The sequence below is a fragment of the Saccopteryx bilineata genome, unplaced genomic scaffold, assembly GCF_036850765.1.
Source record: "Saccopteryx bilineata isolate mSacBil1 unplaced genomic scaffold, mSacBil1_pri_phased_curated manual_scaffold_29, whole genome shotgun sequence".
In the NCBI taxonomy this organism is placed as follows: domain Eukaryota; kingdom Metazoa; phylum Chordata; class Mammalia; order Chiroptera; family Emballonuridae; genus Saccopteryx; species Saccopteryx bilineata.
Window position 1 is genome coordinate 143,193 of NW_027095455.1, and position 24,109 is coordinate 167,301.

Consider the following 24,109-nt stretch of genomic DNA (forward strand, 5'->3'; position numbering starts at 1 on the left):
TCAGCTACGCGGGGTCACGTGGCCGCGTCTCCCCCAAGGTCCCCGAGCCTTCAGGGACGTCCACGCCTACTTTTCCCAGGACAGGTGGCCGCCATGCATGACTGGGAGAAAGCGCGCTGCCCCAACGTGTAGAGGAACCTGGACGTGCTGCTGCGCAAAGGTGACAGCGCGCGGGCGGGAATCGTGGGCGGCGTGAGGGCCGGCCTAAGTGTCGGGCTGCTCCTACTAGTGCTTCGGTTTAGGGACCACGATTTTGTTTCTCCCCAGGGCTCAGCGCCCATCGGCCGGCTTTTATGGTTCACGGCCGGCAGGCCACCAGACCCCCGGCGGAGGACACTGAGGACTCGCATGAAGAATGGACTCAGAGGCAGCGAGGTGAGGGGCCGCAGGCCGGACGCTGCCCATTTGAAACCGACCCAGGGTCAGGTCCCCTGCGTATCAACAATAACAAGGGACAGAGCAAATAAGCCAGATGCAAACAGTGCATTGTGCAGTATGGGGCGATTTGCTACACTGCTTCCATGTGTAATTGATTACACGTACTTATAGATGTGTTAATGAGCAGGAACGGTATAAAAGTATAAAAGCATGTAAGAAATAACTCATTCAGAACAGTTCTCATCACAAGAGGAGGAGGAAGGTCTGGCCGGTGAGCAGTGCTCCAGGACAGGGCTGCCTGGCTGCACCAGCCACATTGCAGACCGGAAAGGATTATTCATGGTGATTAAGGCAGCTGGGGTTGTGGGCCAGGATAGGGACCATTGTATCAGGCCTTGTGTCAGCCATCTCTTCAGTGTGTCTGGTTTTATGAGGGTGTGGTCAGTAAGGTCCTTCTGCGTTCATGGTCTAGCATTGAAACACAGCTGAAGTCCAGATGTGATCTCTAACTTGACCCAAATGGTTTCTGTGGTCCAAAGACTCTGATGATTAAGGAAGGGCAAGGACGGTTAAATGTGTAAAGGTGAAAGGATAAGAAGGAAAGGAGGCAAGGTGGTCACTGTACCATTAGACTGGACAAGGCCACTCTGGAACAAAAAGACAGAAAGGAGCCCTGGCCAAGTTGCTGAATTTGTTAGAGAGTCATCCCCATACAGCAAGGTTCTGGGTTTGATGTCCACTCAGGGCCTATATAAGAATCCACAACTGAAGCCTGACCAGGTGGTAGCACAGAGGATAGAGCATCAAACTGGGATGTAAGGACCCAGGTTCCAAACTTCAAGGTTGTGGCTTGAAAATGGGTTCACCAGCTTCAGTGTGGGGTCACTGGCTGCAGCATGGGGTCGTAGATGTGACCCCATGGTCACTAGCTTGAAGCCCAAGGTTGCTGGCTTGAGCAAGGGGTCACTGACTGAGCTAGAGTCCCCTGGTCAAGGCACATATGAGAAAGCAATCAATGAACAACTAAGATGCAGCTATAAGTTGATGCTTCTCATTCCTCTCCCTTCCTTCCTGTCTATCTCTCAATCTAAAAAAGAAAAAGAAAAAGAAAGGATAATCAACCACTAAATGCATAAATGAGTAGAACAACAAATCAATGTTTCTCTTTCACTTCTCTCCTCTCTCTCTCTCTCTCTCTAAAATCAGTAAAAAAATTTAATTTTTTGATTCTAGAGAAAGGAGTGAGAGAGAAAGAAAGAACAGGGAGGCAGACAGGAGCAGGAAGCATCAACTTCTAGTAGTTACTTCTTGTATATGTCCTGATCAGGCAAGCCTGGGGTTACAAACTAGTGACCTCAGTGTTCCAGGTCATGGCTTTATCCACTGTGCCTCCACAGGTCAGGCAAAATTTTTTTAATTTAAAAAAAAGAAAGGAAAAGAGAAAGTTTTATGTTAAAGAAATGGGGATTTTCTGTCCAGTTTGGTTGACCTTTACTATTATTATTATTATTATTATTCATTTTAGAGAGCAGGGGGAGAGAGAGAGAGAGAGAGAGAGAGAGAGAAGGGGGAGGAGCAGGAAGCATCAACTCCCCTATGTGCCTTGACCAGGCAAGCCAGGGTTTTGAACCGGCGACATCAGTGTTTCCAGGTTCACACTTTATCCACTGCGCCACCACAGGTCAGGCTGACCTTTATTATATTTTTGACATGAACAGCCAATTTTTTTCTTTTTCTTTTTTATTTTAGTGAGAGGTAGAGAGGGAGGGACAGACAGGGACAAACTGGCTAAAAGGGAGAGATGAGAAGCATCAATTCTTTATTGCAGCTCCTTAGTTGTTCATTGATTTCTTTCTCATATATGCCTTGACCAGGGGCTACAGCACAGTGAGTGACCCCTTGCTGAAGCCAGCGACCTTGGACATGAGCCACCAACCATGGGGTCATGCCTATGACTGCACGCTCAAGTCAGTGACCCTGTGCTCAAGCTGGTAAGCCTGCACTAAAGCCAGATTAGCCCGCACTAAAGCCGGCAGCCTCAGGGTTTCAAACCTGGGTCCTCAGCATCATAGTCCATCCTGAAGAAGCAAGACCCTCTGGACAACACTCTGGATAAAAATTCGATAGGAGAAAATCATTGGTAGATTTCAGTTCCTCTGAGTCCTCTAAAGGCTAATAAGTATGGCCTAGGTATGTGGAGTGGACTTTGGATAGGCCTGTATTTAAGCTCTACTAAACTGAGAGTGAATTTACCATTGGAGCTTTGGGAAAATCTTACAAATTCTCTGTGCTCTTGAACTCTAATGTGTAAGGTGAAGATACAGGCATGTATTCTATGACAGTGTTCAATTTACTTATTTGTGTATGTATTTTTTATTTTTATTTTTATTTATTTTATTTTTTTCATTTTTCTGAAGCTGGAAACAGGGAGAGACAGTCAGACAGACTCCCGCATGCGCCCGACCGGGATCCACCCGGCACGCCCACCAGGGGCGACGCTCTGCCCACCAGGGGGCGATGCTCTGCCCATCCTGGGCGTTGCCATGTTGCGACCAGAGCCACTCTAGCGCCTGGGGCAGAGGCCACAGAGCCATCCCCAGCGCCCCGGGCCATCTTTGCTCCAATGGAGCCTTGGCTGCGGGAGGGGAAGAGAGAGACAGAGAGGAAAGCGCGGCGGAGGGGTGGAGAAGCAAATGGGCGCTTCTCCTGTGTGCCCTGGCCAGGAATCGAACCCGGGTCCTCCGCACGCTAGGCCGACGCTCTACCGCTGAGCCAACCGGCCAGGGCTTGTGTATGTATTTTTTAGATAAGAGGAGGGGACATAGTGAGGCTGACTCCCATATGCACCGTTACCAGGATCTACCCAGCAACCCCAATTCTCAAGTACTGAGCTGGTTTTTATACCTCAGGGTGATGTGCTTTGGTTAACCGAGCCATTCTCAGTGCCCAGGTCCAATGCTGGACCAATTGAGCCACTGGCTACAGAAAAAGAAGAGAGAGAGAAGAGGGAGAGGGAGGGGTAAAGAAGGAGATGGTCGCTTCTCCTATGTACCCTGACCAGAATCACACCCGGGACATACACTGGGTCAACGCTCTATCCACTGAGCCACTGTCTAGGGCTTAAATTCAGTGTAAAATAACTGACAGATATACGTTGTCCAATAAATACATCTCTGATAACAGCAACCATATGTTGTGGGTGTTGTATACCAGGCCTTTCCTAAATGCCTTACATATACTGTGCCCTTAATGAATATTTTATGAATAACTAGAATTTGGGAATTTAAACCTCACAATGGGAAGATCTAGAAACAAAAATGGAATTGGCCATCTGTAGTCAGTGTAGAGGCTTACTATTACAGAGGCTCTCTGAGCCAATAGTTGACAAAAGAAAATACCAGAGTATGTAAAACGACAGGTGATAATTTGATGGAAGGAAATTGTGTGTTTTCTGACAAAATAGGGACTAACACTCCTAACTCCACCAAACTCTCTTCTCCAACTTAGAACTCAGGAGAAAGGAGACTGAAGTAAAGATGTATAGCCTATGAGAAAGAAAAGGCCATGTGTACCAAGAGGTCAGCAGGCCCCAGGATGATAACTACCTCTGTAAGTGACCCTCAGCAAAGCATGTTATGTCTTCATACAATAATTTCATCTGGTCATTTGGCCCTTAGAGCATTCCATTCCCCTATGGACCTGCACTACAGAATTGGGTTCAATGATGTGAGTTCCTGGGCTCTTTCTGAAGCTCTATATGTCCAGAAACATGCACTACACCTTCCCTAATCCCTGTTGCTCTCACCCCCAGATTGTGAGAAGTGTCAGAACTTCTTCATTGACAGTTGTGACGTGCATGGGCCCCCTACATTTGTAAAAGACAGTGCAGTGGATAAGGGGCATCCGAACCATGCAGCCCTCACTCTGCCCCTGGGTTGAGAATCAGACCATCGGGCATCCCTGAAGCTGGTCTTGGAGTGTGGAATGAGGCATCTGCTCTGCCAGTGGGTCTGCACTTTGGCCCTTATAAGGGCCAGATCACAGAAGATGAAGAGGCAGGCAACAACAGATACTCCTGGCAGGTGAGAAGTATTTACCTCTTCCCCTGTCTTGTGGCTTCCCACATCCCTCCCATGGCTTGGTGGGACCTGCCCTTCTACATGCTAGGACATGGATGGAGACAATATGGTTAGCTCTGGGTACTGAGTCGACTTTGCAGACCATAGAGCTCCTGTTGAGGATCACAGGTTAAGTGGGAGCAAAGTGGTACAGACACAAAGGAATGCCTCCTCCCAGCCCTGAGTGGACAGGTCAACTCAGATGTGATGAGTAAGAAAGTATCATGTGGTCACGAGTGGCAATGCATGCAAGCTGAAAGAGTTTTGTTGATAGTAGGGTAAAATAATTTCTCTATTACTTCCTCAACTGAAAAAAAACTTTATTTTTTCTTCCTGAAATGCAGATCACCAAAGGGAGAAACTGCTATATGTATGTGAATGGGAAGATGAATCCTGGGCCAACTGGATGAGGTAAGGCCAAGAAGTTTCTGGGAGTCACGAGAACACTCATCCCTCTCAGGCCCATACATCTTTCCTTCTCATCATGCCTCCCTCAGTGGTCTCCCTCAATCCTCTGTTCCTCTTTTTTCTCCATTTGGTGCTCTTTCAAAGCAAGAGGTATTTAGAGAAAAAAGGGGGATAAAAATATAGCATATGTCCTCAAAATATAAATCTCTATGCTAGACAAAATTTAGGCACTGGAAAAAAACTTTGAGGGTCTGAATTACACTTTAATTGATCTAATGAACATTATTTAAGCCCTTCCTATATTCCAGTTTAGATGAAGTATTCATTACTTAAGCAGGTCATATAACCCATCTTCTTATGGAGGAGTAATTGCAGACACAGTGAAACAATTGATATTACAAATATTTAACTATAATTTTTTTTGAGAAGTTCACAGTGCCAGCATACTTAAACCAAGGATAGCCTAAACCAGTGGTCAGCAAACTGCAGCTCATGAGCCACATGCAGCTCTTTGGTCCCTTGAATGTGGCTCTTCCACAAAATACCATGTGCAGGCACTACCTCGATAAGGAATGTACCTACCTATATAGTATAAGTTTAAAAAATTTTGGCTCTCAAAAGAAATTTCAATCATTGTAGTGTTAATATTTGGCTCTGTTGAATAATGAGATTGCCAACCACTGGCCTAAACCTGTGAGGGCAGCAAATTATCCCAGCCTCCCTTCTAACTAGAACTGAGTTCTGAAGCCTGCAGAGCAATGATCATGGGACACTTGCCTGAGAGGATCTTTTATGAGGGGTTACAAAATGTGAATAAGCTATTATTGTTCTTTAAGATTTTGCTAAGACAAAGAGACCTCCAAGTCCTGGCAGGTTGGCTCAGTGGTAGAGCATCAGCCTGGCCTGTGGAAGTCCAGAGTTTGATTCCCAGCCAGGGCACACAGAAGCGCCCATCTGCTCCACTCTTCCCCCTCTCCTCTATCTCTGTCTCTTCTCTTCCCTCCCCAGCCAAAGCTCCATTGGAGCAAAGTTGGCCCCAGGCTCTGAGGATGGCTCCATGGCCTCCACCTCAGGCACTAGAATGGCTTTGGTTACAGCAGAAGCAGTGCCCCAGATGGGCAGATCATCGCCCCCTGGTGGGCATGCTGGGTGGATCCTGGTAAGGCGCATGCAGGGAGTCTGTCTATCTCCCGCTTCTCACTTCTGGGGGTGGGGGAGACCTCCAGGTTTTTATGGGAACCTGGTTGAAGCTACCTAAATAAAATGTGAGGAGAATGGAGAAAGGCCTCTCAAGAAAAGATGGACTTGGTCTGAGTATTGAATGATGTGAACTAATCTAGACACAGAGTCCAACATCAAGTAGCAAGTTCTGTGATATAAACAGGACCTGAGTTAGTTTAGAGAAGCTAGAGGTCACTGTGTTTAATGGCCAATCAGGGTTAAGGTTACATCTGCAATTGGCTTTGGAAAATGGTATTAGGCAGGATGAGCACCAGTAAGCAGGACATGGACATTGGAAGTCATATGACATTCTGATATGCTCAGACATTGAGAGAAGGTTCTCTGGGAGCACTGTGGGAGTGGTCGACATCAGAGCCCGAGTGTCAGGTGCAGAGCTGGACATGGATCTGAGAGGTAGTAAGAACTCATCGCCTGTGGGTTTCTTTTCTTTCATCTGCCTCAATCCCAGGTATGTGAACTGTGCCTGGGATGATGAAGAGCAGAACCTGGTGGCCTTTCAGTATCATGGGCAGATTTTCTACTGAACCTGCCGGGTCATCAGGCCAGACTGTGAGCTGCTAGTCTGGCACAGTGATGAGTATGGCCAGAAGCTGGGCATCAAGTGCAGCAGCAAGTGGAAGAGAGAGCTCACAGCAGCTGGAGGTGGGCACAACTGTTCTTCAAAATGGAAAGAAAAGAGAGAACTCACCTTAGAAATTTTCATGGTACACTCTAAAGTCAGTAAGATTTCAAATCAGATGCTTCAGAAATGAAGAATTTCATTTCATATGCCTTTGATTCTTAGGAAAAATCTTTATATTTTTTACTTTTGATTTAATTTTTTTATGTGAGAGGAGTGGAGATAGACAGATTCCTTCATGTGCCCCAACCAGTATCCACCCAGCAACCCCAGTATGAAGTCCATGCTCAGACTAGCCGAGCTATCCTCAGTGCCGAGGTCAACACTTGAACCAACTGAGTTATCGGGCTGATGCTCAAACCAATTGAGGCACTGGCTCTGGCAGGAAAAGAGAGAGAGAGGGAGAGGGAGAGAGGGAGGGGAAGAGAAACAGATAGTCACTTCTCATTTGTGCCCTGACCGAGGATTGAACCTGGAACTTCCACATGCCAGGTCAACACTCTGTCCACTGAGAAACTGTCCAGGGCCTGTTTTCTGAGGGCCACTCCTGTTTAGCATATAGGGTAAGAGCAGAGGTCGGATAGATGCCCAGCAGCCTGGAAATGCAGTGCTGTGATCCAAGCTGAAGACACTGGTGACCTTCCTGAGTGAGGTGGGACAATGGTGCTATTTTTAGCTACAGGGAGACTTATTCTCTTATTTGCTTTGTTAATTTTTGTAAAATACACTTCAGTGGGAATCCTCTCAGAGATTACTTCATCTCCAAGTGAGAGAGGATGGTGGATTAGCTAGAGAGGAATAGGAGTCAGGCATGTAAGAAGTATGGTTGGGGGCCCTGGCTGATTAGCTCAGTCAGTTACAGCATCACCCTGTAATATCAAGGTTGAGCCTGGTTCAGGGCACATATGAAAAATGACCAATGACTGCATGTTTAGGTAGAAAATTAATAAATGCCTTTATCTATCTCTCTCTCTCCTTCTTTTTCTTCTCTACTTCTTCTTCCTCCTCCTCTCTGTCTCTCTAAAATCAATCAATTTTTAAAAAGTATGGTTGGGGAAATATTTTGAAACAGGACTTCCCATTGTATATGAAATGGGCTGACACTAAATGAAATCAAGTATGAATATTTGGTGTGAGGCTTGAGGAAGGACATATTTTCAGTTTATCATCTATGGGAAACTATGAGGGAAGCAATTCCTAATTGGGGCCAGTGGTCTTTCTAAACAACTGTGTTAATAGCTACGTGTATATAAGAAAGGTCAGCATTGTTCCACCCATACAAGGGGTGAAACAGCCCCTGATGCTACTTGACAGTCCCTCATCTGGTAATACATACAAAGGACCCTTGATATGGGCTTTCTGGATTTCTAAAGAAGATACAGTATGTAAAAATTAAAAGATAAAACAGACTAAAGAAAAAAAAAACAGACTATAAAGAAACAGTTTGTGGAAGACAGAGATTATACTGTCAAACCCGTAAGAACAACTAATGGGAGACGTCTTAACATCAGACAAAACATATGACCCATGCAGCCTTATCAACCTCTACCCTGACCAAAATTTACTCTTTCAGCAGAACCAAAGCCACAGATACACCCGTGTCCTTCCTGCTCTCTGGTCTTCTCCAGTCAGAAATTCCTCACTCAACACATGGGATGCAGTCACCCCCCTCAGATTCTCCCAGGAACATCTACAAGAAAACAGCTCCAATCAGAGGATTCCTGCCCAGAGGATCCAAGTCAGCAGCAGCAACATACTGATACACACAACTGGGATGACAAAGCTGAAGGTCAAGAGGTCAAAGAAAAGTCCAGCCTTTTGCTTAAAAGGACCAGGCAGAGGAAGATTTCAAGGGCCTTTTTCAAACCTTGTAAAGGACACATGGGAAGCTCTAGTGAGCAAGAGAGAATGATACAGGAAGTGCCCAGCACAGGCCAGGAAGTAAATTCAGTGGACACAGGCAAAGTATCTATGGGAGTAGGAATGTCAAGAATTGTAGCTGTCAAGTATAGAGAGTGTGGGCAAGACTTTGAAGATAAGTCACATATTCTCAGACAACACAGGACACACTCAGAGGAGAAGCCCTATGTTTGCAGGGAGTGTGAGCGAGGCTTTGCAGAGAAGTCAGATCTCCTCAAACACCAGAGGACACACTCAGGGGAGAAACCCTATGTTTGCAGGGAGTGTGAGCGAGGCTTTGCACAGAAGTCACATCTTCTCATACACCAGAGGACACACTCAGGGGAGAAACCCTATGTTTGCGGGGTGTGTGAGCGTTGCTTCGAACGGAAGTCACATCTCCTCAGACACCAAAGGACACACTCAGGTGAGAAACCCTATGTTTGCGGGGTGTGTGAGCGTGGCTTTGCACAGAAGTCATATCTCTTTAGACACCAGAGGACACACTCAGGGGAGAAACCCTATGTTTGCAGGGAGTGTGAACGAGGCTTTACACGGAAGTCAGATCTCCTCAGACACCAGAGGACACACACAGGGGAGAAACCCTATGTTTGCAGGGAGTGTGAGCGAGGCTTTGCAGAGAAGTCACATCTTCTCATACACCAGAGGACACACTCAGGGGAGAAACCCTATGTTTGTGGGGTGTGTGAGCGTTGCTTCGAACGGAAGTCACATCTCCTCAGACACCAAAGGACACACTCAGGTGAGAAACCCTATGTTTGCGGGGTGTGTGAGCGTGGCTTTGCACAGAAGTCATATCTCTTTAGACACCAGAGGACACACTCAGAAGGAGAAACCCTATGTTTGCAAAGGAGTGTGAACGAGGCGTTTACACGGAAGTCAGATCTCTCAGACACCAGAGGGACCACACACAGGGGAGAACCCTAATGTTTGGCGGAGTGTGCAAGTGTGGCTTTTTGCAGGAAGTCAGATCTCTTCAAACACCAGAGGACACATTTCAGGGGAGAAAACCCTATGGTTGCAGGGTGCTGGCAAGCGTGGCCTTTGCACGGAAGTCACAATCTCCTCAGGACACCAGAGGACCACACACAGGGGAGAACGACCCTACTGTATTGCTCAGGGTGTGCAAGCATGGCTTTGCACGGAAGTCACATCTCCTCATACACCAGAGGACACACACAGGGGAGAAACCCTATGTTTGCAGGGAGTGTGAACGAGGCTTTACACGGAAGTCACATCTTCTCATACACCAAAGGACACACTCAGGTGAGAAACCCTATGTTTGTGAGGTGTGTGAGCATTGCTTTGCATGCAAGTCACATCTCCTCAGACACCAAAGGACACACTCAGGGGAGAAACCCTATGTTTGCAGGGAGTGTGAGCGAGGCTTTGCAGAGAAGTCACATCTTCTCATACACCAAAGGACACACTCAGGTGAGAAACCCTATGTTTGTGGGGTGTGTGAGCGTGGCTTTGCACAGAAGTCATATCTCTTTAGACACCAGAGGACACATTCAGGGGAAAAACCCTATGTTTGCAGGGAGTGTGAACGAGGCTTTACACGGAAGTCAGGTCTCCTCAGACACCAGAGGACACACACAGGGGAGAAACCCTATGTTTGCAGAGTGTGCAAGCGTGGCTTTGCATGGAAGTCAGATCTCTTCAAACACCAAAGGACACATTCAGGGGAGAAACCCTATGTTTGCAGGGTGTGCAAGCGTGGCTTTGCATGGAAGTCACATCTCCTCATACACCAGAGGACACACACAGGGGAGAAACCCTATGTTTGCAGGGAGTATGAGCGAGGCTTTCTATGGAAGTCAGATCTCCTCAGACACCAGAGGACACACACAGGGGAGAAGCCCTATGTTTGCAGGGTGTGTGAGCGTGGCTTTGCATGGAAGTCATATCTCATCGTACACCAGAGGACACACTCAGGGGAGAAACCCTATGTTTGCAGGGAGTGTGAGCGAGGCTTTGCACAGAAGTCACAACTCTTCAGACACCAGAGAACACACTCAAGGGAGAAGCCCTATGTTTGCAGGGAGTGTGACCAAGGCTTTGCACGGAAGTCTCATCTCACACACCTGAAGACACACTCAGGGCAGAAGCCCTATGTGTGTAGGGAGTGTGAGCAAGGCTTTGCAAGGAAATTCTAGCTCAGACACCAGAGAATACACTCAGGGTTGAAGCCTTATGTTTGCAGGGAGTGCAAGCAAGGCTTAACATAGAAGGTAAATCTTATACACTAGAGGACACACTCAGGTGAGAAGCCCTATGTTTGCAGGGTGTGTGAGTGTGTCTCTACACTGAAGGCACATTTCCTCAGTCACCAGAGAACACATTCAGGGGAGAAGCCTTATGTTTGCATAGAGGGTAGTAAGTTATTAGCATAAAATTGCATCTCCACAGCCATAGCTATTACATGGGTCATATCCCAGCTCTGAGGGGACTTCAGAAGGAGTTTACTGACCCCTTCCCTCGCAAGAGTAATTTGTACAGATGTAACTGGTTAAACAAATTCTTTGCTTTCACAATAAGAGATGAGCTATACAAACGGTTCCTTAAGTGCTATGGGAATGTCAACACCAATCCTCCATGGTCTCTTGGCCTCCTGTTCTAATAAATCTTATCACCATAACACTATGAAGACCGCCTGACCTGTGGTGCGCAGTGGATAAAGCTTTGACCTGGAACGCTGAGGTCGCTGGTTCAAAACCCTGGGCTTGCCTGGTCAAGGCACATATGGGAGTTGATGGTTTCTGCTCCTCCCTTCTCTCTCTCTCCTCTCTAAAATGAATAAAGTTTAAAAAAAAAACTCTGAAGACCACATACCTCATTACCCCCTGTCACTGAAGCCAGATAGTTCCAAGAGAGCCACAGAGAACTCACACTCATGCACAGAAACTCAACCCTTGGAAATGTGAAAGTCTGGAGTCAATCTACTTTGCTTACTGCCCAGGGGGAGGGATTTGAGACAGACTCACCAGGAAAGGAATTTCCTTGATTCCCAGGAAGTGGAGCCTTTTTTTCTAGTAGGCTCACAACCCTCCTTCCTGGGCTTCTCTTGGCTCCTGTCATATTTCCTCTGACCTCTGTGTCTCAGTGGTGCAAACCAGGGAAGAACATGTATGTGTGCATGTCTGTGTACCTGGCTCAGTCTGGGCATCTGGTCTCCCTCACCTCACTGGCCTCTACAGGATGAGAATCTCATGGTGCATACTACATGGACTCTGGATCATTCAATAGTTGCTTTGAATCTCAGCTCTGCCCTCACCAGCTGTGCAACCTAAGGCAAGATTCTCAACTTCCATTTTTCTTTATTTTATTCTATAAAATGAGAGTGGTTCCTGACAAGCAGTGGAGCAGTGAATAAAGCACTAAACTGGGACACAGGACCCAGATTCAAAACCCCAAGCTTGCCAGCTTGATTGAGCATGAGGTTGCAGGCTTCATTGTGGAATCATAGACATGACCCCATGATTGCTGGTTTGAGCCCAAGGTTGCTGGATTGAATTCCTGGTCAAGGCACATATGAGAGCAATCAATGAACAACTAAGGAGCCCAAATAAAGAATTGATGCTTCTCATCTTTCTCCCTTCCTGTCTTTCCCTATCTGTCCCTCTTTCAGTCTCATGAAAAAAAAAAGAAAGAAAGAAAAAATTGTTTCTCTCCACTATATAAAAATGCCCTCTTGATGTTCCGCTTATCTGTCATACCTTATCCATACTGGACTATTGCCCCTGAGACAGGAATTTCAAGAAGCTGACAAGGCGCCCCAAGGAGGGGCTCCTGACATACCAGGACCTTTTTTTTTTTTTTTTTGGTATTTTTCTGAAGCTGGAAACAGGGAGAGACAGTCAGACAGACTTCCGCATGCGCCCGACCAGGATCCACCCGGCACGACCACCAGGGGCGACCCTCTGCACACCAGAAAGCGATGCTTTGCCCTTTTGGGGCATCACTCTGCCATGACCAGAGCCACTCTAGTGCCTGGGGCAGGGGCCAAGGAGCCATCCCCAGCGCCCGGGCCATCCCTGCTCCACTGGAGCCTTGGCTGTGGGAGAAGAATGGAGAGACAGAGAGGAAGGAGGGGAGGGGGTTGCAGAAGCAAATGGGCGCCTCTCCTATGTGCCCTGGCTTAGAATTGAACCCGGGTCCCCTCCACGCCGGGGCGACACTCTACCACTGAGCCAACCAGCCAGGGCCCATACCAGGACTTTTGATTCAACACCCACATGCTCAAAGCTCCCCAAGGAGGAGCATTCCAGACATACCAGAACTTTTGCCTTAGTATCCCCTCAGGCTCTCCTAAAAACTATATATCTCACCCCTAGTTTGTAGCTGGTGCTCTTCTCCCTGGAGAAGTGCCCAGCAGGGTTCCTTTCTTCCGTTCAATAAAGCCTGTTACTCTGGTCTTCCGGACTCCCATGGATTCCACCATTTGGTGCCTGAACCCGGGACAGGGTACTAACTGCCTGGACGACCCCTCTTTGCCGTCCAAACTTAAACCAGGGAAGCAATGGGCAGCGGCAGCTTGTCCCAGGCTTACTCCCTGATTCTATTTGGACGTGTAATTGTAAGGTCGATTGGCCGGTAGTCTAGCCCTGTTCTGAACCCCTGCTGGATCAGAAAGGTAAAAATGTTCTCCCTTCCCTTTTCCCGGTTGGCCTCCAAATTTCTCTCCAAAACACCCCTTCCTGGATGGACGGTTTTGACTTCGGACCCCATATCTACGGGTGGTCTGCCTCTACTCCTTTATGGACTTATACGAAAATCTAGGCGCGCCTAGCCAGGCCTCTCTACTACGTCCGGGGATCTTGGCCTTGGGGTGACGAACTCCTATCTGAGTCTCTCTTTCTACGGAGATTTTTTCCTCTCAGAAATGTGACTGAAGGCAGGGACCCCCCTTCTCTCACCAGTCTCCTCAACTGTGGGCTTCTCTTAGTCCAAACCGTCCAGCCAGGCTCCCCTCGGAACATGGGCCCCTCCCAATCTCAGGCCTCAGAGACTCTTCCTCTACTCCTTCAGGACTCACCCTACTCTCTGAGTTTCACAGTTTGGGAGGTTTCTACTCCAAGCAGCTAGTTTCTACAGACTTCCTTAAAAGTCTAAGAATCTTGCCAGGTTGCTTTCTAATACCATTACAATATCCTGAGAGATCTTGACAATTTCTGCCACCCGACGGGGAGGGCATCAGAGATTCCTTACGTGTGCAGGCCTTTCTTCCCCCTTCTCTCCAGTCTTTAATTTCTGTACTGCTTGTTCTACACACAGGCTGGTTTTGGCCAAAGAAACCTCACCTAAAACTTCTGCTCCTAATATTATCTTCTCTGCGGACTCCCAAATCTCTCCTTCTCCTGCCTGACCCCCGAGTGCACCCCTCTCTTGGGACCCCTCTCTAATTCCTCTACAAATCTCTTTTGCTCTAGTCTCTTCCCTCCTAGAGCCCCCTCCCTTCTCCACTGTGTTCTTCATTCCCACCCCCTACTTAGAAACTGTGGCTCTGGCTGAGGTGCCTGTCTCTCTTCTTTGGCCCCTCCCCACTGGCTTTGCTGTATTTTACCCATTTCCCTCTCCCCACCAGCTTCTGCTACAGCTGTGCCCTTCTTCCCCTCGTCCTGCAGATTCTGACCCTCCTTTTCCATCCAGCTGCTCACACTGTCCATCCGTCTGCCTTCTCTCTTCCTCCCCTCTATGCTGGCAACTCCCTGCCATCTCAAAAAACTTAAAAAAGCAGAATTGTATATTAAGCTATGTAAGTAATCCGTCTTTTCTCTTTGTTTTTCAGAAAATATCTCTAGTATAATTTTAATTGAAACAAGTAAAGCATGCTCATTTAAATTCCTTAATTCATAACTTTTATGTAAAGTCTTTGTTTATTGTGTAACTGTGTCTGTTTCTAAGGCTTTAAACCAATAATTACCTGCCTCTAAACCAGGCTCACTCATCTCCAAAGACTCTCCCTGCAATAGCCCCAACCTTGCTGTCCAAAAACCTTCAGGGAATTATCGCCTCCTACAAGACTTAAGCCTAATCAGTGAGGCAATAGTTCCCCTCCATTCAGTAGTCCCTAATCTCTACAAGTTATTGTCACACATTTCCTCAAACACCACTCACTTCAGGATTGTAGACCTCAAGAATGTCTTCTTTACCATTCCTCTACCCCCTGACTCTTTACTTTCTGTTTACCTTTACTTGGACTGTCTTACCCTAGGGGATAAAAAACAACCCACACCTGTTTGGGCAGGCACTAGCTCAGGATGTAGCATCATGCAATCTCAAACTAGTACTCTCTTACAATATGTAGTACTCTCCTACTCCTCTGCAGCCCCTCCCTGCCTGCTTCAAGGAAACACACATCCACCCTTCTTAACTTCCTCACTGTGAAGGGAAATCGTATCTTCTCTGCTAAGGCTCAACTTCACTCTAAGTCTGTAGTCTATCTGGGCATTGCCTTAACCCCCACCACCTGAAGTCTCACCCTAAATCTATCTCAGAACCTCCACAATCTTCAACCACCTACCACCGCAAATCAAATATTCTCTGTCCTTGGCCTAATAGGCTTTTTTAGACACTGGATTCCCAAGTTTGCTCTCTTAGTCAAGCCCCTCAGTGAGATCTTCTGAGCATGGCTTTTAAGGTCTATAATAACCAAGGAAGTACCAGAAAAGGAAAATATGGCCCTAAAGAAGTCAGGAAATACCAGCTTTTGGCATATGCTCTTAAAGGCTTCAGAAGCCCTAAAGGGCTTCATAGGATATCATCAGGGCCCTCCTCCAGAGTGGAAAGAAAGGTCATTGAACTGAAGCCTGCCAGGCTTCCTAGCCCCACCTATAGACACGTCTTTCTGTGGAAAAGGGGATACGAGAAGGTAAGCTGCTCCCTTGCTCCATGGAAGGAGGGTTTGGTCTCTTCTGGCCCTGCTCCAGCTATCTGTGATCTGACCTTGCCCAGCATGCTGGGAATTGCCACTGAAGGCCCAAGGACATCATTCAGGAACCTAAAGTATTTCTTCTAAATAGCAGGTAAACTAATCTCATTTCTTGTAAACACAAAGGCCATCTACACTGCCTTACTTGAATATTTGAGTTTTATTTATCCTCCAAAGATCTCTACTGTGGGTATTGACAGTTTGATTTTGTTGCTATATTTAATGTATAGTATATCCTTTATACCTCTTGTCTCAATGCCCCATTCCTATGGTGGGCTGGGACCTGCTGCTAATTCCTGCTAGAAGCAGTGATCAATAGGACCTAAACTCTAATGCAAAATATAGAACTGTAATCACCCTTTCCCTAAGTACTTGCAGGATTTATAGTTTATAGCAAACTGTTCAAAGACTGTCCAAGAGGCGCTTCCAGCAGTACATCACCCAAGGACTGACTTTCACGTGGACAGGTCCACACACCGTGGTCCTGACAACTCCCACTGCTGCTAAGGGTGACTCTTTCATCCACCCTGACCATCTAGAGCTCAGAAACAGAGAAACAAAATTGACCCCTTGTCTCTGTTCATGTCTCAACCTGCCTCACCAAATCAGGGGTTTTCTACTCATATGGGATCAACACCTATATATGTCTCCTTACTAATCGAACAGAAACCTGTACCCTAATCTATCTCACCCCAAATATAAACCTAATCCTACCCCATGAGCCTTTTTTAATTCCTAGTACATTAGTCATGAATCTAAGAACCATGCAAGCTGTAGAGGTAATCCCTCTTCTTGTTGCTTTAAAAATCTCTACAAAAATAGATCTGGGGGCAGGGGGACTAGCCACATACCTGTCTTATTCCTATTCTCTCTCTCTCTCTCTCTCTCTCTCTCTCTTTCTAGCCCAGCGAATTTGTATATATGGAATTGTAAGGACCAAGGAAAGTTCAAATTGTTAGATTCAGGAAAGTGTGCTGGGATTGCCAGAGTGTAGAAGCAGAGACAGGGAGGTAAGGATAGGGACCCTGTAAGGCTGAGAACAAAGGAAGACAAACGTTTGCATTCCATTGGTCACAGACCCTTATCAGAAGTTTATGTTTGAAATTCGCCAATGAGCTAGACCCAGCCCCTGTTGCTATGCTGTGTATGACCCCCTTAGTGAATAGGTAACTACCACATCTGCTTCTGTTAATGCTTGCTTACTTAGGATATATAAAGACCTAGCTGTAAGCGCCAGGGGCGATTCCCGTTTGTAGCTGCTTGTGGGTACGTTGTTTCCGGACACCTGGGAATTCACCCCTGCACAGGTTAAACTGGCCAATAAAGAAACATCTATACTCCTGAAAGTCTCCGACATCTGTTCTCAAACCCAGTGCATGCTACATCCTGGGGGCTTGTCCAGGATCTCCCTCGGTGGAGTTTTTGGGTCGGAGACCGGAGGAACAGCTCGGGCTGAGTAAGTATTTACTGAGGATCCTCATTTGGTGTGGCTCTTAGGCTCTGGAGCGTATAAACCTGAGGTAGTAGGTGGGATGCCACTGGTAACTTCCCAGGGCTTTCAGAAGCGGGACGCCACTTTCTGAAAGGATTTGTTAACTCTAGGATTTAATTCTAGGAGTGACTGGTCACATTAGGAATTTTTGCGCCGTGCTGCACTGCGTTTTGTCTGAGCTCGAATGACTGAGTTGAGTGTGATACAATTTGCTACTCTTATTGGATTGACTCTTGGTGCTGGGGTTTTGATGATTGTTCTGTTAATTCTTGAAGGTTTAGAAGCAGACAGAGCAGGATACAGGAGAATGGGACAAGAGTCTGTGCACGGTTCTCCACTCGAGTGCCTGTTAAACAACTTTTCTGACTTCCAGAAAAGGGCCCAAGGGTATGGGGGGCCACCTCCACATCAAGAAACCCTCCGGACCTTAATCCAGTTAGAATGGCCCACCTTCAATGTAGGGTGGCCCACTGAGGGCACTTTTGATCTCCCTATTGTGTTTGCTGTTCAGGCCATTATCTACCAGGTGCCCCTTCCAGACCAATTTTTGTATATAGATGTGTGGATTGATATCGCCACTAAAAAGCCAGGTTATATCAGGAAATACATAAAGGATAGCAAGAGAGAGAAGGGCAGTGTGCCTTAATGCAGATAATCAGAAGGTGGGGCAGGGTGACAAGAAAGAAAAGGGAGAAGCTAGCCCCCCCCCCCCCCCCCCCGGCACGGCCCAGCGTGCCATCATCTAGACTTTACCCTGTTTTTTCCGAGCCTCTAGAGGACCACCTAGACCCGGTGAATTTCCTTCCACCCTATTGGCGGCAGGCAGAACCTGATTCTTCCCGGCAAGATGTGAACGGGCTTTCGAGTCCACCTCACACCCGAGGAGGTGCGCTTTATGGGGCGGGGGAAGCAGCCGCCATCTCGCCTCCTTTGGCGGGAGCAGCCGCCATTTTCCCTTCTTCGGCAGGAGGCGTGGCCGTTCTTCTTTCAGCAGAAGGTGTGGTCGTTCCTCCTTCAGCAGGGGGTGTGGCTATTTTTTCTTCTTCAGCGGGAGCCGTGGCTATGCCTCCTTCGGCGGGAGGGGCAGCCATCTTGCTGCTCCAGGAGGCGCCACCGGCACCAGATGCAGGTCCCCATGCACCACCCCGTTTTATTTTATTTAATTAATTTATTTATTTTTTTTTTTTTTCTGAAGCTGGAAACGGTGAGAGACAGTCAGAAAGACTTCCGCATGCGCCCGACCGGGAGCCACCCGGCACACCCACCAGGGGGCGACGTTCTGTCCACCAGGGTTCAATGCTCTGCCCCTCCAGGGGGTCGCTATGTTGTGACCAGAGCCACTCTAGAGCCTGGGGCAGAGGGCAAGGAGCCATCCCCAGTGCCCAAGCCATCTTTGCTCCAATGGAGCCTTAGCTGTGGGAGGGGAAGAGAGAGACAGAGAGGAAGGAGAGGGGGAGGGATGGAGAAGCAGATGGGCACCTTTCCTGTGTGCCCTGGCTGGGAATTGAACCCGGGACTTCTGGATGGCAGGCCAATGCTCTAGCACTGAGCCAACCGGCCAGGGCCACCCCGTTTTATTTATTTGCCTTTTTCTTCCAGTGATTTATACAATTGGAAACATCAAAATCCTCCCTTTTCTGAGAAATTGCAGGGATTAATATCCTTGCTTGAGACCGTTTTTAGGACCCACCAGCCAACATGGGATGATTGTCAACAGGTCTTACAAACTCTTTTTACTAGAGAAGAAAGGAACAGGCTAATTAGAGAAGCATCAAAGGCTGTTTTAGAGGATGGGGGAACAGATGTGGAAGTCGAGAATGTCCTTCCTAAACAACCCCCAAATTGGGACCCAAATACTTCTGGGGGAAGGGAGGCACTCTTCCAGTACCGCCGGGCTCTGTTACGGGGCTTAAAGGCAGTAGCCAGGAGACGCACTAACTTCAGTTAGGTAAGTGAGGTTATCCAGGGAAGGGAAGAGTCCCCTGCTGCATTTTTAGAGCGGCTAATAGAGGCCTACCGGGTTTTTACCCCCATAGATCCAGAGGCTGAAGAAAATCGCAGGCTAGTGAATATAGCCTTTGTGACACAAGCTGCATCAGACATTAGGAAGAAGCTTCAGAAGTTAGAAGGATTTGAAAGGAAAAATAGAAGTGAGTTGCTAGAAATAGCTCAGAAGATATTCATAAATAGGGACGACCCAGACTTAGGGAGAGCGGCTGTCAAAATCCTCCTTGCCACTCATAAGTCTAAAGGGAAAGGAGAAGGGAAGCAGCAACAACGAGGCAAGGACAGAGGTCAACTGCGAAAGCGAATACACAGGGACCAGTGTGCATACTGCAAGGAAAAAGGGCACTGGAGGAGAGAGTGCCCAAAGTGAAGGGCCGACAGCCATAGGCCAAAGCAAGCCCGAGAGGTCATGCTCCAAACCTTAGACTGACGGCCAGGGCTCCATTTCCGTCAGCTCCCAGGAGCCCATGGTCACCTTAACAGTCGAAGGAAAGCCAATAGACTTCCTAGTTGACACAGAAGCCACCTACTCAGTTCTGAAGAAACCACAGGGCCAAATACAGAAAGAAACTACAAAGATAGTAGGGGTAACGGGAAAAGCAAAAGCTTACCCACGGGCCACTGCGAGAATTTCTAATTTGGGCCGAGGCACTATCACCCACTCATTTCTAGTTATTCCAGATTGTCCTTATCCTCTCATGGGCCGAGACCTCTTGCAGAAACTTCAAGCCATGGTCACCTTCAAGCAAGGAGATAGCAGTTCCCAAGAAGAAGGCAAAAAAGTCAGCCTAGAGGTAACGGTGCCCCTATCTGAAGAATACTTGATGGCAGCCCTCCAGGAAGGTAAGAACAAAGCCACCGGGGTCCGGGAAAAGGTGCCTGGGGTGTGGGCAGAAACCAACCCACCAGGCCTAGCTGCTCACCAGCCACCTGTCATAGTGCAGTTGCTGAGCACCGCTAGCCCAGTATGGGTAAGGAAATACCCCATCCCTGCACGGGCTAAGCAGGGCATAGCACAGCATTTGAAGTGCTTATTAATGGCAGGCATCCTTCCGGGAGTGTCAGTCTGCCTGGAACACGCCTTTGTTACCGGTTCAAAAACCTGGGACCCAGGACTTTCGCCTGGTACAAGACCTGTGGGAAGTCAATGTTCGGGTAGAGACTATACACCCCACAGTGCCAAACTCCTATACCCTATTGAGCTCATTGCCCCCTACGCATACATATTATTCAGTATTGGACTTGAAGGATGCTTTCTTCTGCATCCCACTAGCCCCCAGAAGCCAAGACATATTTGCTTTTGAATGGAATGATCCAGAAAATGGACTAGTGGGACAGTATACTTGGACCAGGCTTCCCCAAGGGTTCAAGAATTCTCCCACTATCTTTAATGAAGCTCTGAGCAAAGACTTGCAGGGGTTCCGAGCTGACCATCCATCAGTTGTACTGCTACAGTACGTGGATGACCTCCTCATCACTGTAGCCGAAGAAGAGCAATGCAGTACGGCCACCTTAGACCTACTCCAGGATCTCCAGCAGATGGGATATCGAGTCTCTGCCAAGAAGGCCCAGATTGTCACCCAAACTGTAAGTTACTTGGGGTATAACTTACAAGGGGGACAAAGGACATTATCCAGCCAAAGGATTCAGACTGTGTTGCAGATCCCAGAACCCACTAACAAAAGGCAAGTGCGGGAATTTCTGGGTGCAGTAGGATATTGCAGACTCTGAATATTAGGATTTGCAGAGTTGGCCAGGCCCCTCCACGAATTAACATGGGGCTAAGAAGAACAGTTTATTTGGACAGACAAGGAAAGGAAGGCTTTCCAGGCACTGAAGGAAGATCTAGTAGCTGCCCCGGCATTGGCGCTACCAGATATGGCCAAACCTTTCCAGTTGTACATTGCTGAAAATGGAGGGGTAGCCTTGGGAATCCTCAGCCAAGAGCTTGGGCCATAGAAGAGGCCTGTAGCATACCTATCCAGGAAGCTAGACCCCGTAGCGTCTGGCTGGCCAACCTGTTTATGGGCAAATGCTGCTACCTAAAACCTAGTTAAGGAGGCCAACAAGCTGACATTGGGTCAGGACATCCAGGTTATTGGAGAACACTATCTATAACAAGTGCTGAGTACCCCATCGGATAGGTGGCTCTCCAATGCACGACTGACACAGTAAAAAGCACAGTTTTTGAATCCCCCCGCCGTGCAGTCTTTGAAGACTGGCAAGTCCTTTAAAATCCTGCCACCTTTGCTCACAGTTGCCAGGATCCCATCAGTGGTCCATGACTGCAGACAGATATTGGACACTGTCACTGGGGCCAGACCGGACCTTCAGGATCAGGCCTATGAGAAGGCAGACCTCACGCTGTTCACTGATGGAAGCAGTTATGTCCGAGATGGACAAAGATATGCAGGAGCAGCCATAACTACTCAGGACAGTGTCTTATGGCAGAAAGCATTACAAAGGTACTTCTGCACAGCGAGCAGAGCTAATTGGACTTACACAGGTTCTCCAGATAGCTGAGGGCAAAGTGGCGAACATTTACACAGACAGCAGATACGACTTTGCCACTGCCCACATTCACAATGCCATTTCCAAAGAAAGAGGCTTGCTAACGGCAGGGGGAAAGAAAATTAAGAATAAGACTGAGATCTTAGCCCTGCTTGATGCCATTTGGCTTCCCTCTAAAGTAGCCATAATTCATTGCAAAGGACATCAAAAAGGGGACTCTCCAATTGTTCAAGGAAACCGTTTTGCTGACATCGCTGCCAGAGAAGCTGTGGAAGGAGGGACTGCAGACATTCTTCCGCTCTTGCCTCAACCCTTGCTGCCTCCAGACCCTAAGTATACTCCTGAAGAAGAGCAGGAAGGAAAGCAATTAGGGGGTAAAAGAAATAAGCAGGGGTGGATAGAACTTCCTGACACCAGACTCTACCTACCCCAAGGAATAATAGGAGAAATTGCAAACGGAAATCCATGCAAGTTCCCACTTAGGGCAAAATAAGATGAAACAACTAATTAAGAAGTACTATAGGGGACCTCAGATTAGGAATATAGTACAATCTATAGTTTCTAGATGTAAGGCTTGTGCTAAGGTCAATGCTATAAACAAGAAGCTTCCCTTTTTAGTTAGATATAGGGGAAAGTGCCCAGGAGAGTTATGGGAAATAGATTTCACAGAAATGACTCCAGGAAAGGCAGGATTTAAGTATCTACTTGTGCTAATAGACACTTTTACAGGATAAACAGAAGCCTTTCCCACTAAAGGTGAAACTGCTTCCATGGTTTGCAAGATCCTACTAAGAGAGATCATCCCTAGATATGGAATTCCCATAGCCGTAGGGTCTGATAATGGACCAGCCTTCATTTCTAAAATCTCTCAGGAGTTAGCTAAAAGGTTAGGAATTAACTGGAAATTACATTGCATTTACAGGCCTCAGAGTTCTGGGCAAGTAGAAAGAATGAGTAGGACCCTAAAAGAAACCTTAATCAAGTTAAAAAAGGAGACCAGCGAGAACTGGGTAGAGTTACTCCCCTTCACCTTGTTCCGGGTCAGAAGTACCCCATATGTCAACAAGTAGACTCCCTATGAGCTCATGTTTGGACAACCTACTCCATTAGTTCCCCAGCTCACTAGAGAGGAAATAGAGGTATCTAATCATAACTTCCTCAAGCCCCTACAGGCATTGCAGCAAATTCGGAGAGATAAGAGAGCTACAGGAGGAGAGGGCTGAAGCATCAGGAGACAACACCCAGAAGTTTTCACCACCGGACCCTGGACAGTGGGTTTGGATCCTTAACCACCGATGAGGGAACCTAGAGCCGCGGTGGCGAGGAACATTCCAGGTACTGCTCAGCACCCCCTCTGTGGTCAAGGTAGCTGAGAAACCTTACTGGATCCACCTTTTCCATGTGAAACCAGCTCAACCCCCTGAGGAGGAGTCTCGAACATGGCAAGTCAAGCAAACCCTGGAGAACCTCTAAAACTCACTTTCTCCTGTGTAAACTGCTCATTGTTTATTGTCTTTCTGTAAATGGGTTAGAATGAAAGGAATGGGTATTAATCAGAACAGCTGATGGAACAATGATAGCACAAAACAATACATGGGGCAAACAAGTAACTTTCAGAGTAGATTTTTCAAAGTTCTTTGATGATGAGTTCTGTGACTCTCCTGCAGCACACAGGTCTATAGGATTAGGACCTAGAAAACCTCTGGGCTCGCCAAGATGGAATCATGAGGTATGTAGGCCCTCTCACAATAATAGAGCATTGTGGTATACTCCACATTATGCGTGTCCTGAGCCTCTTCCAAGGTGGTGCCACAATTGTGGATCTACCACTGACTTTTATTGTAAGGCATGGGGTTGTGAAACACTTTCTAGTAAATGGAAGCCACCAAGACCTGACCCAGACATAGATCTCTTCCGTCTAGGAACTAAATTTGGAGGGAAAAGGCCTAATGATGCAGGGGATTACCAATGTTCTATAAGCAATTGTAACCCTACCATTGTCACCATCAAAAGGCCTCAAGACCTAAGTTGGAGTAAGGGAAAAACATGGGGAATAAGACTCTATACCAAGGGCACGGATCCAGTGTCGGGAGCCGATCAACAACTCCTGGCTGACAAGGTCACAGCAGAAGAAGATCCAAAACTGCTGATTGACAGTCACAGCAGAGAAGACTCAGGACCCCAGACACAGACCCTACATTTCTCCACCTAAACAATAGACCCCAAACAATAGTCAGACCCTAGGCCTCAGGCACCAAACCAAGCACTGTTCTGCAGACCCAAGTCAGACCCGAGAACCCAAGTGCCAGACACCAGAGACTGACACAAGAACTTGCACACCAGATATCTGGCATTACATATGTTGGTCAAATAAGTTTGTAAATATAATATATATATTTACTCACTTATAGTTTGCAATGGGTGTGGAAGACAGGCTGTAAGTTGACAAAGTCATTATAGCCTAAGGCTTAGTTTTAAGA

The 24,109-nt window shown here is 47.4% G+C and overlaps 2 protein-coding genes and 1 pseudogene across 2 annotated transcripts in view; all 3 read left to right on the forward strand.

Annotated features, from left to right (window-relative positions):
- Positions 1–24,109, forward strand: part of LOC136318299 (histone-lysine N-methyltransferase PRDM9-like) — a 95,052-nt gene that overhangs the window by 47,200 nt on the left and 23,743 nt on the right. The window lies entirely within an intron of this gene.
- LOC136318301 (histone-lysine N-methyltransferase PRDM7-like) lies at positions 286–8,525 on the forward strand (annotated as a pseudogene).
- Positions 9,612–22,000, forward strand: LOC136318302 (zinc finger protein 436-like). Its single transcript, XM_066250678.1, has 6 exons — positions 9,612–10,802; positions 17,934–18,108; positions 19,148–19,261; positions 19,800–20,089; positions 20,574–20,705; positions 21,956–22,000. The coding sequence occupies exons 1-6, from the start codon at positions 9,612–9,614 to the stop codon at positions 21,998–22,000; spliced, it is 1,947 nt and encodes a 648-aa protein (XP_066106775.1).

What these genes read in the sequence shown, in the direction of transcription:
- LOC136318302 (XM_066250678.1), top strand. Translation starts at nt 9,612, where the DNA reads ATGTTTGGCGGAGTGTGCAAGTGTGGCTTTTTGCAGGAAGTCAGATCT. An exon ending in ACTCAGGGCAGAAGCCCTAT is followed by an intron (nt 10,803 to 17,933) that starts GTGTGTAGGGAG and finishes TATTGGCGGCAG; the next exon opens with GCAGAACCTGATTCTTCCCG. An exon ending in CGTTCTTCTTTCAGCAGAAG is followed by an intron (nt 18,109 to 19,147) that starts GTGTGGTCGTTC and finishes TTACCCCCATAG; the next exon opens with ATCCAGAGGCTGAAGAAAAT.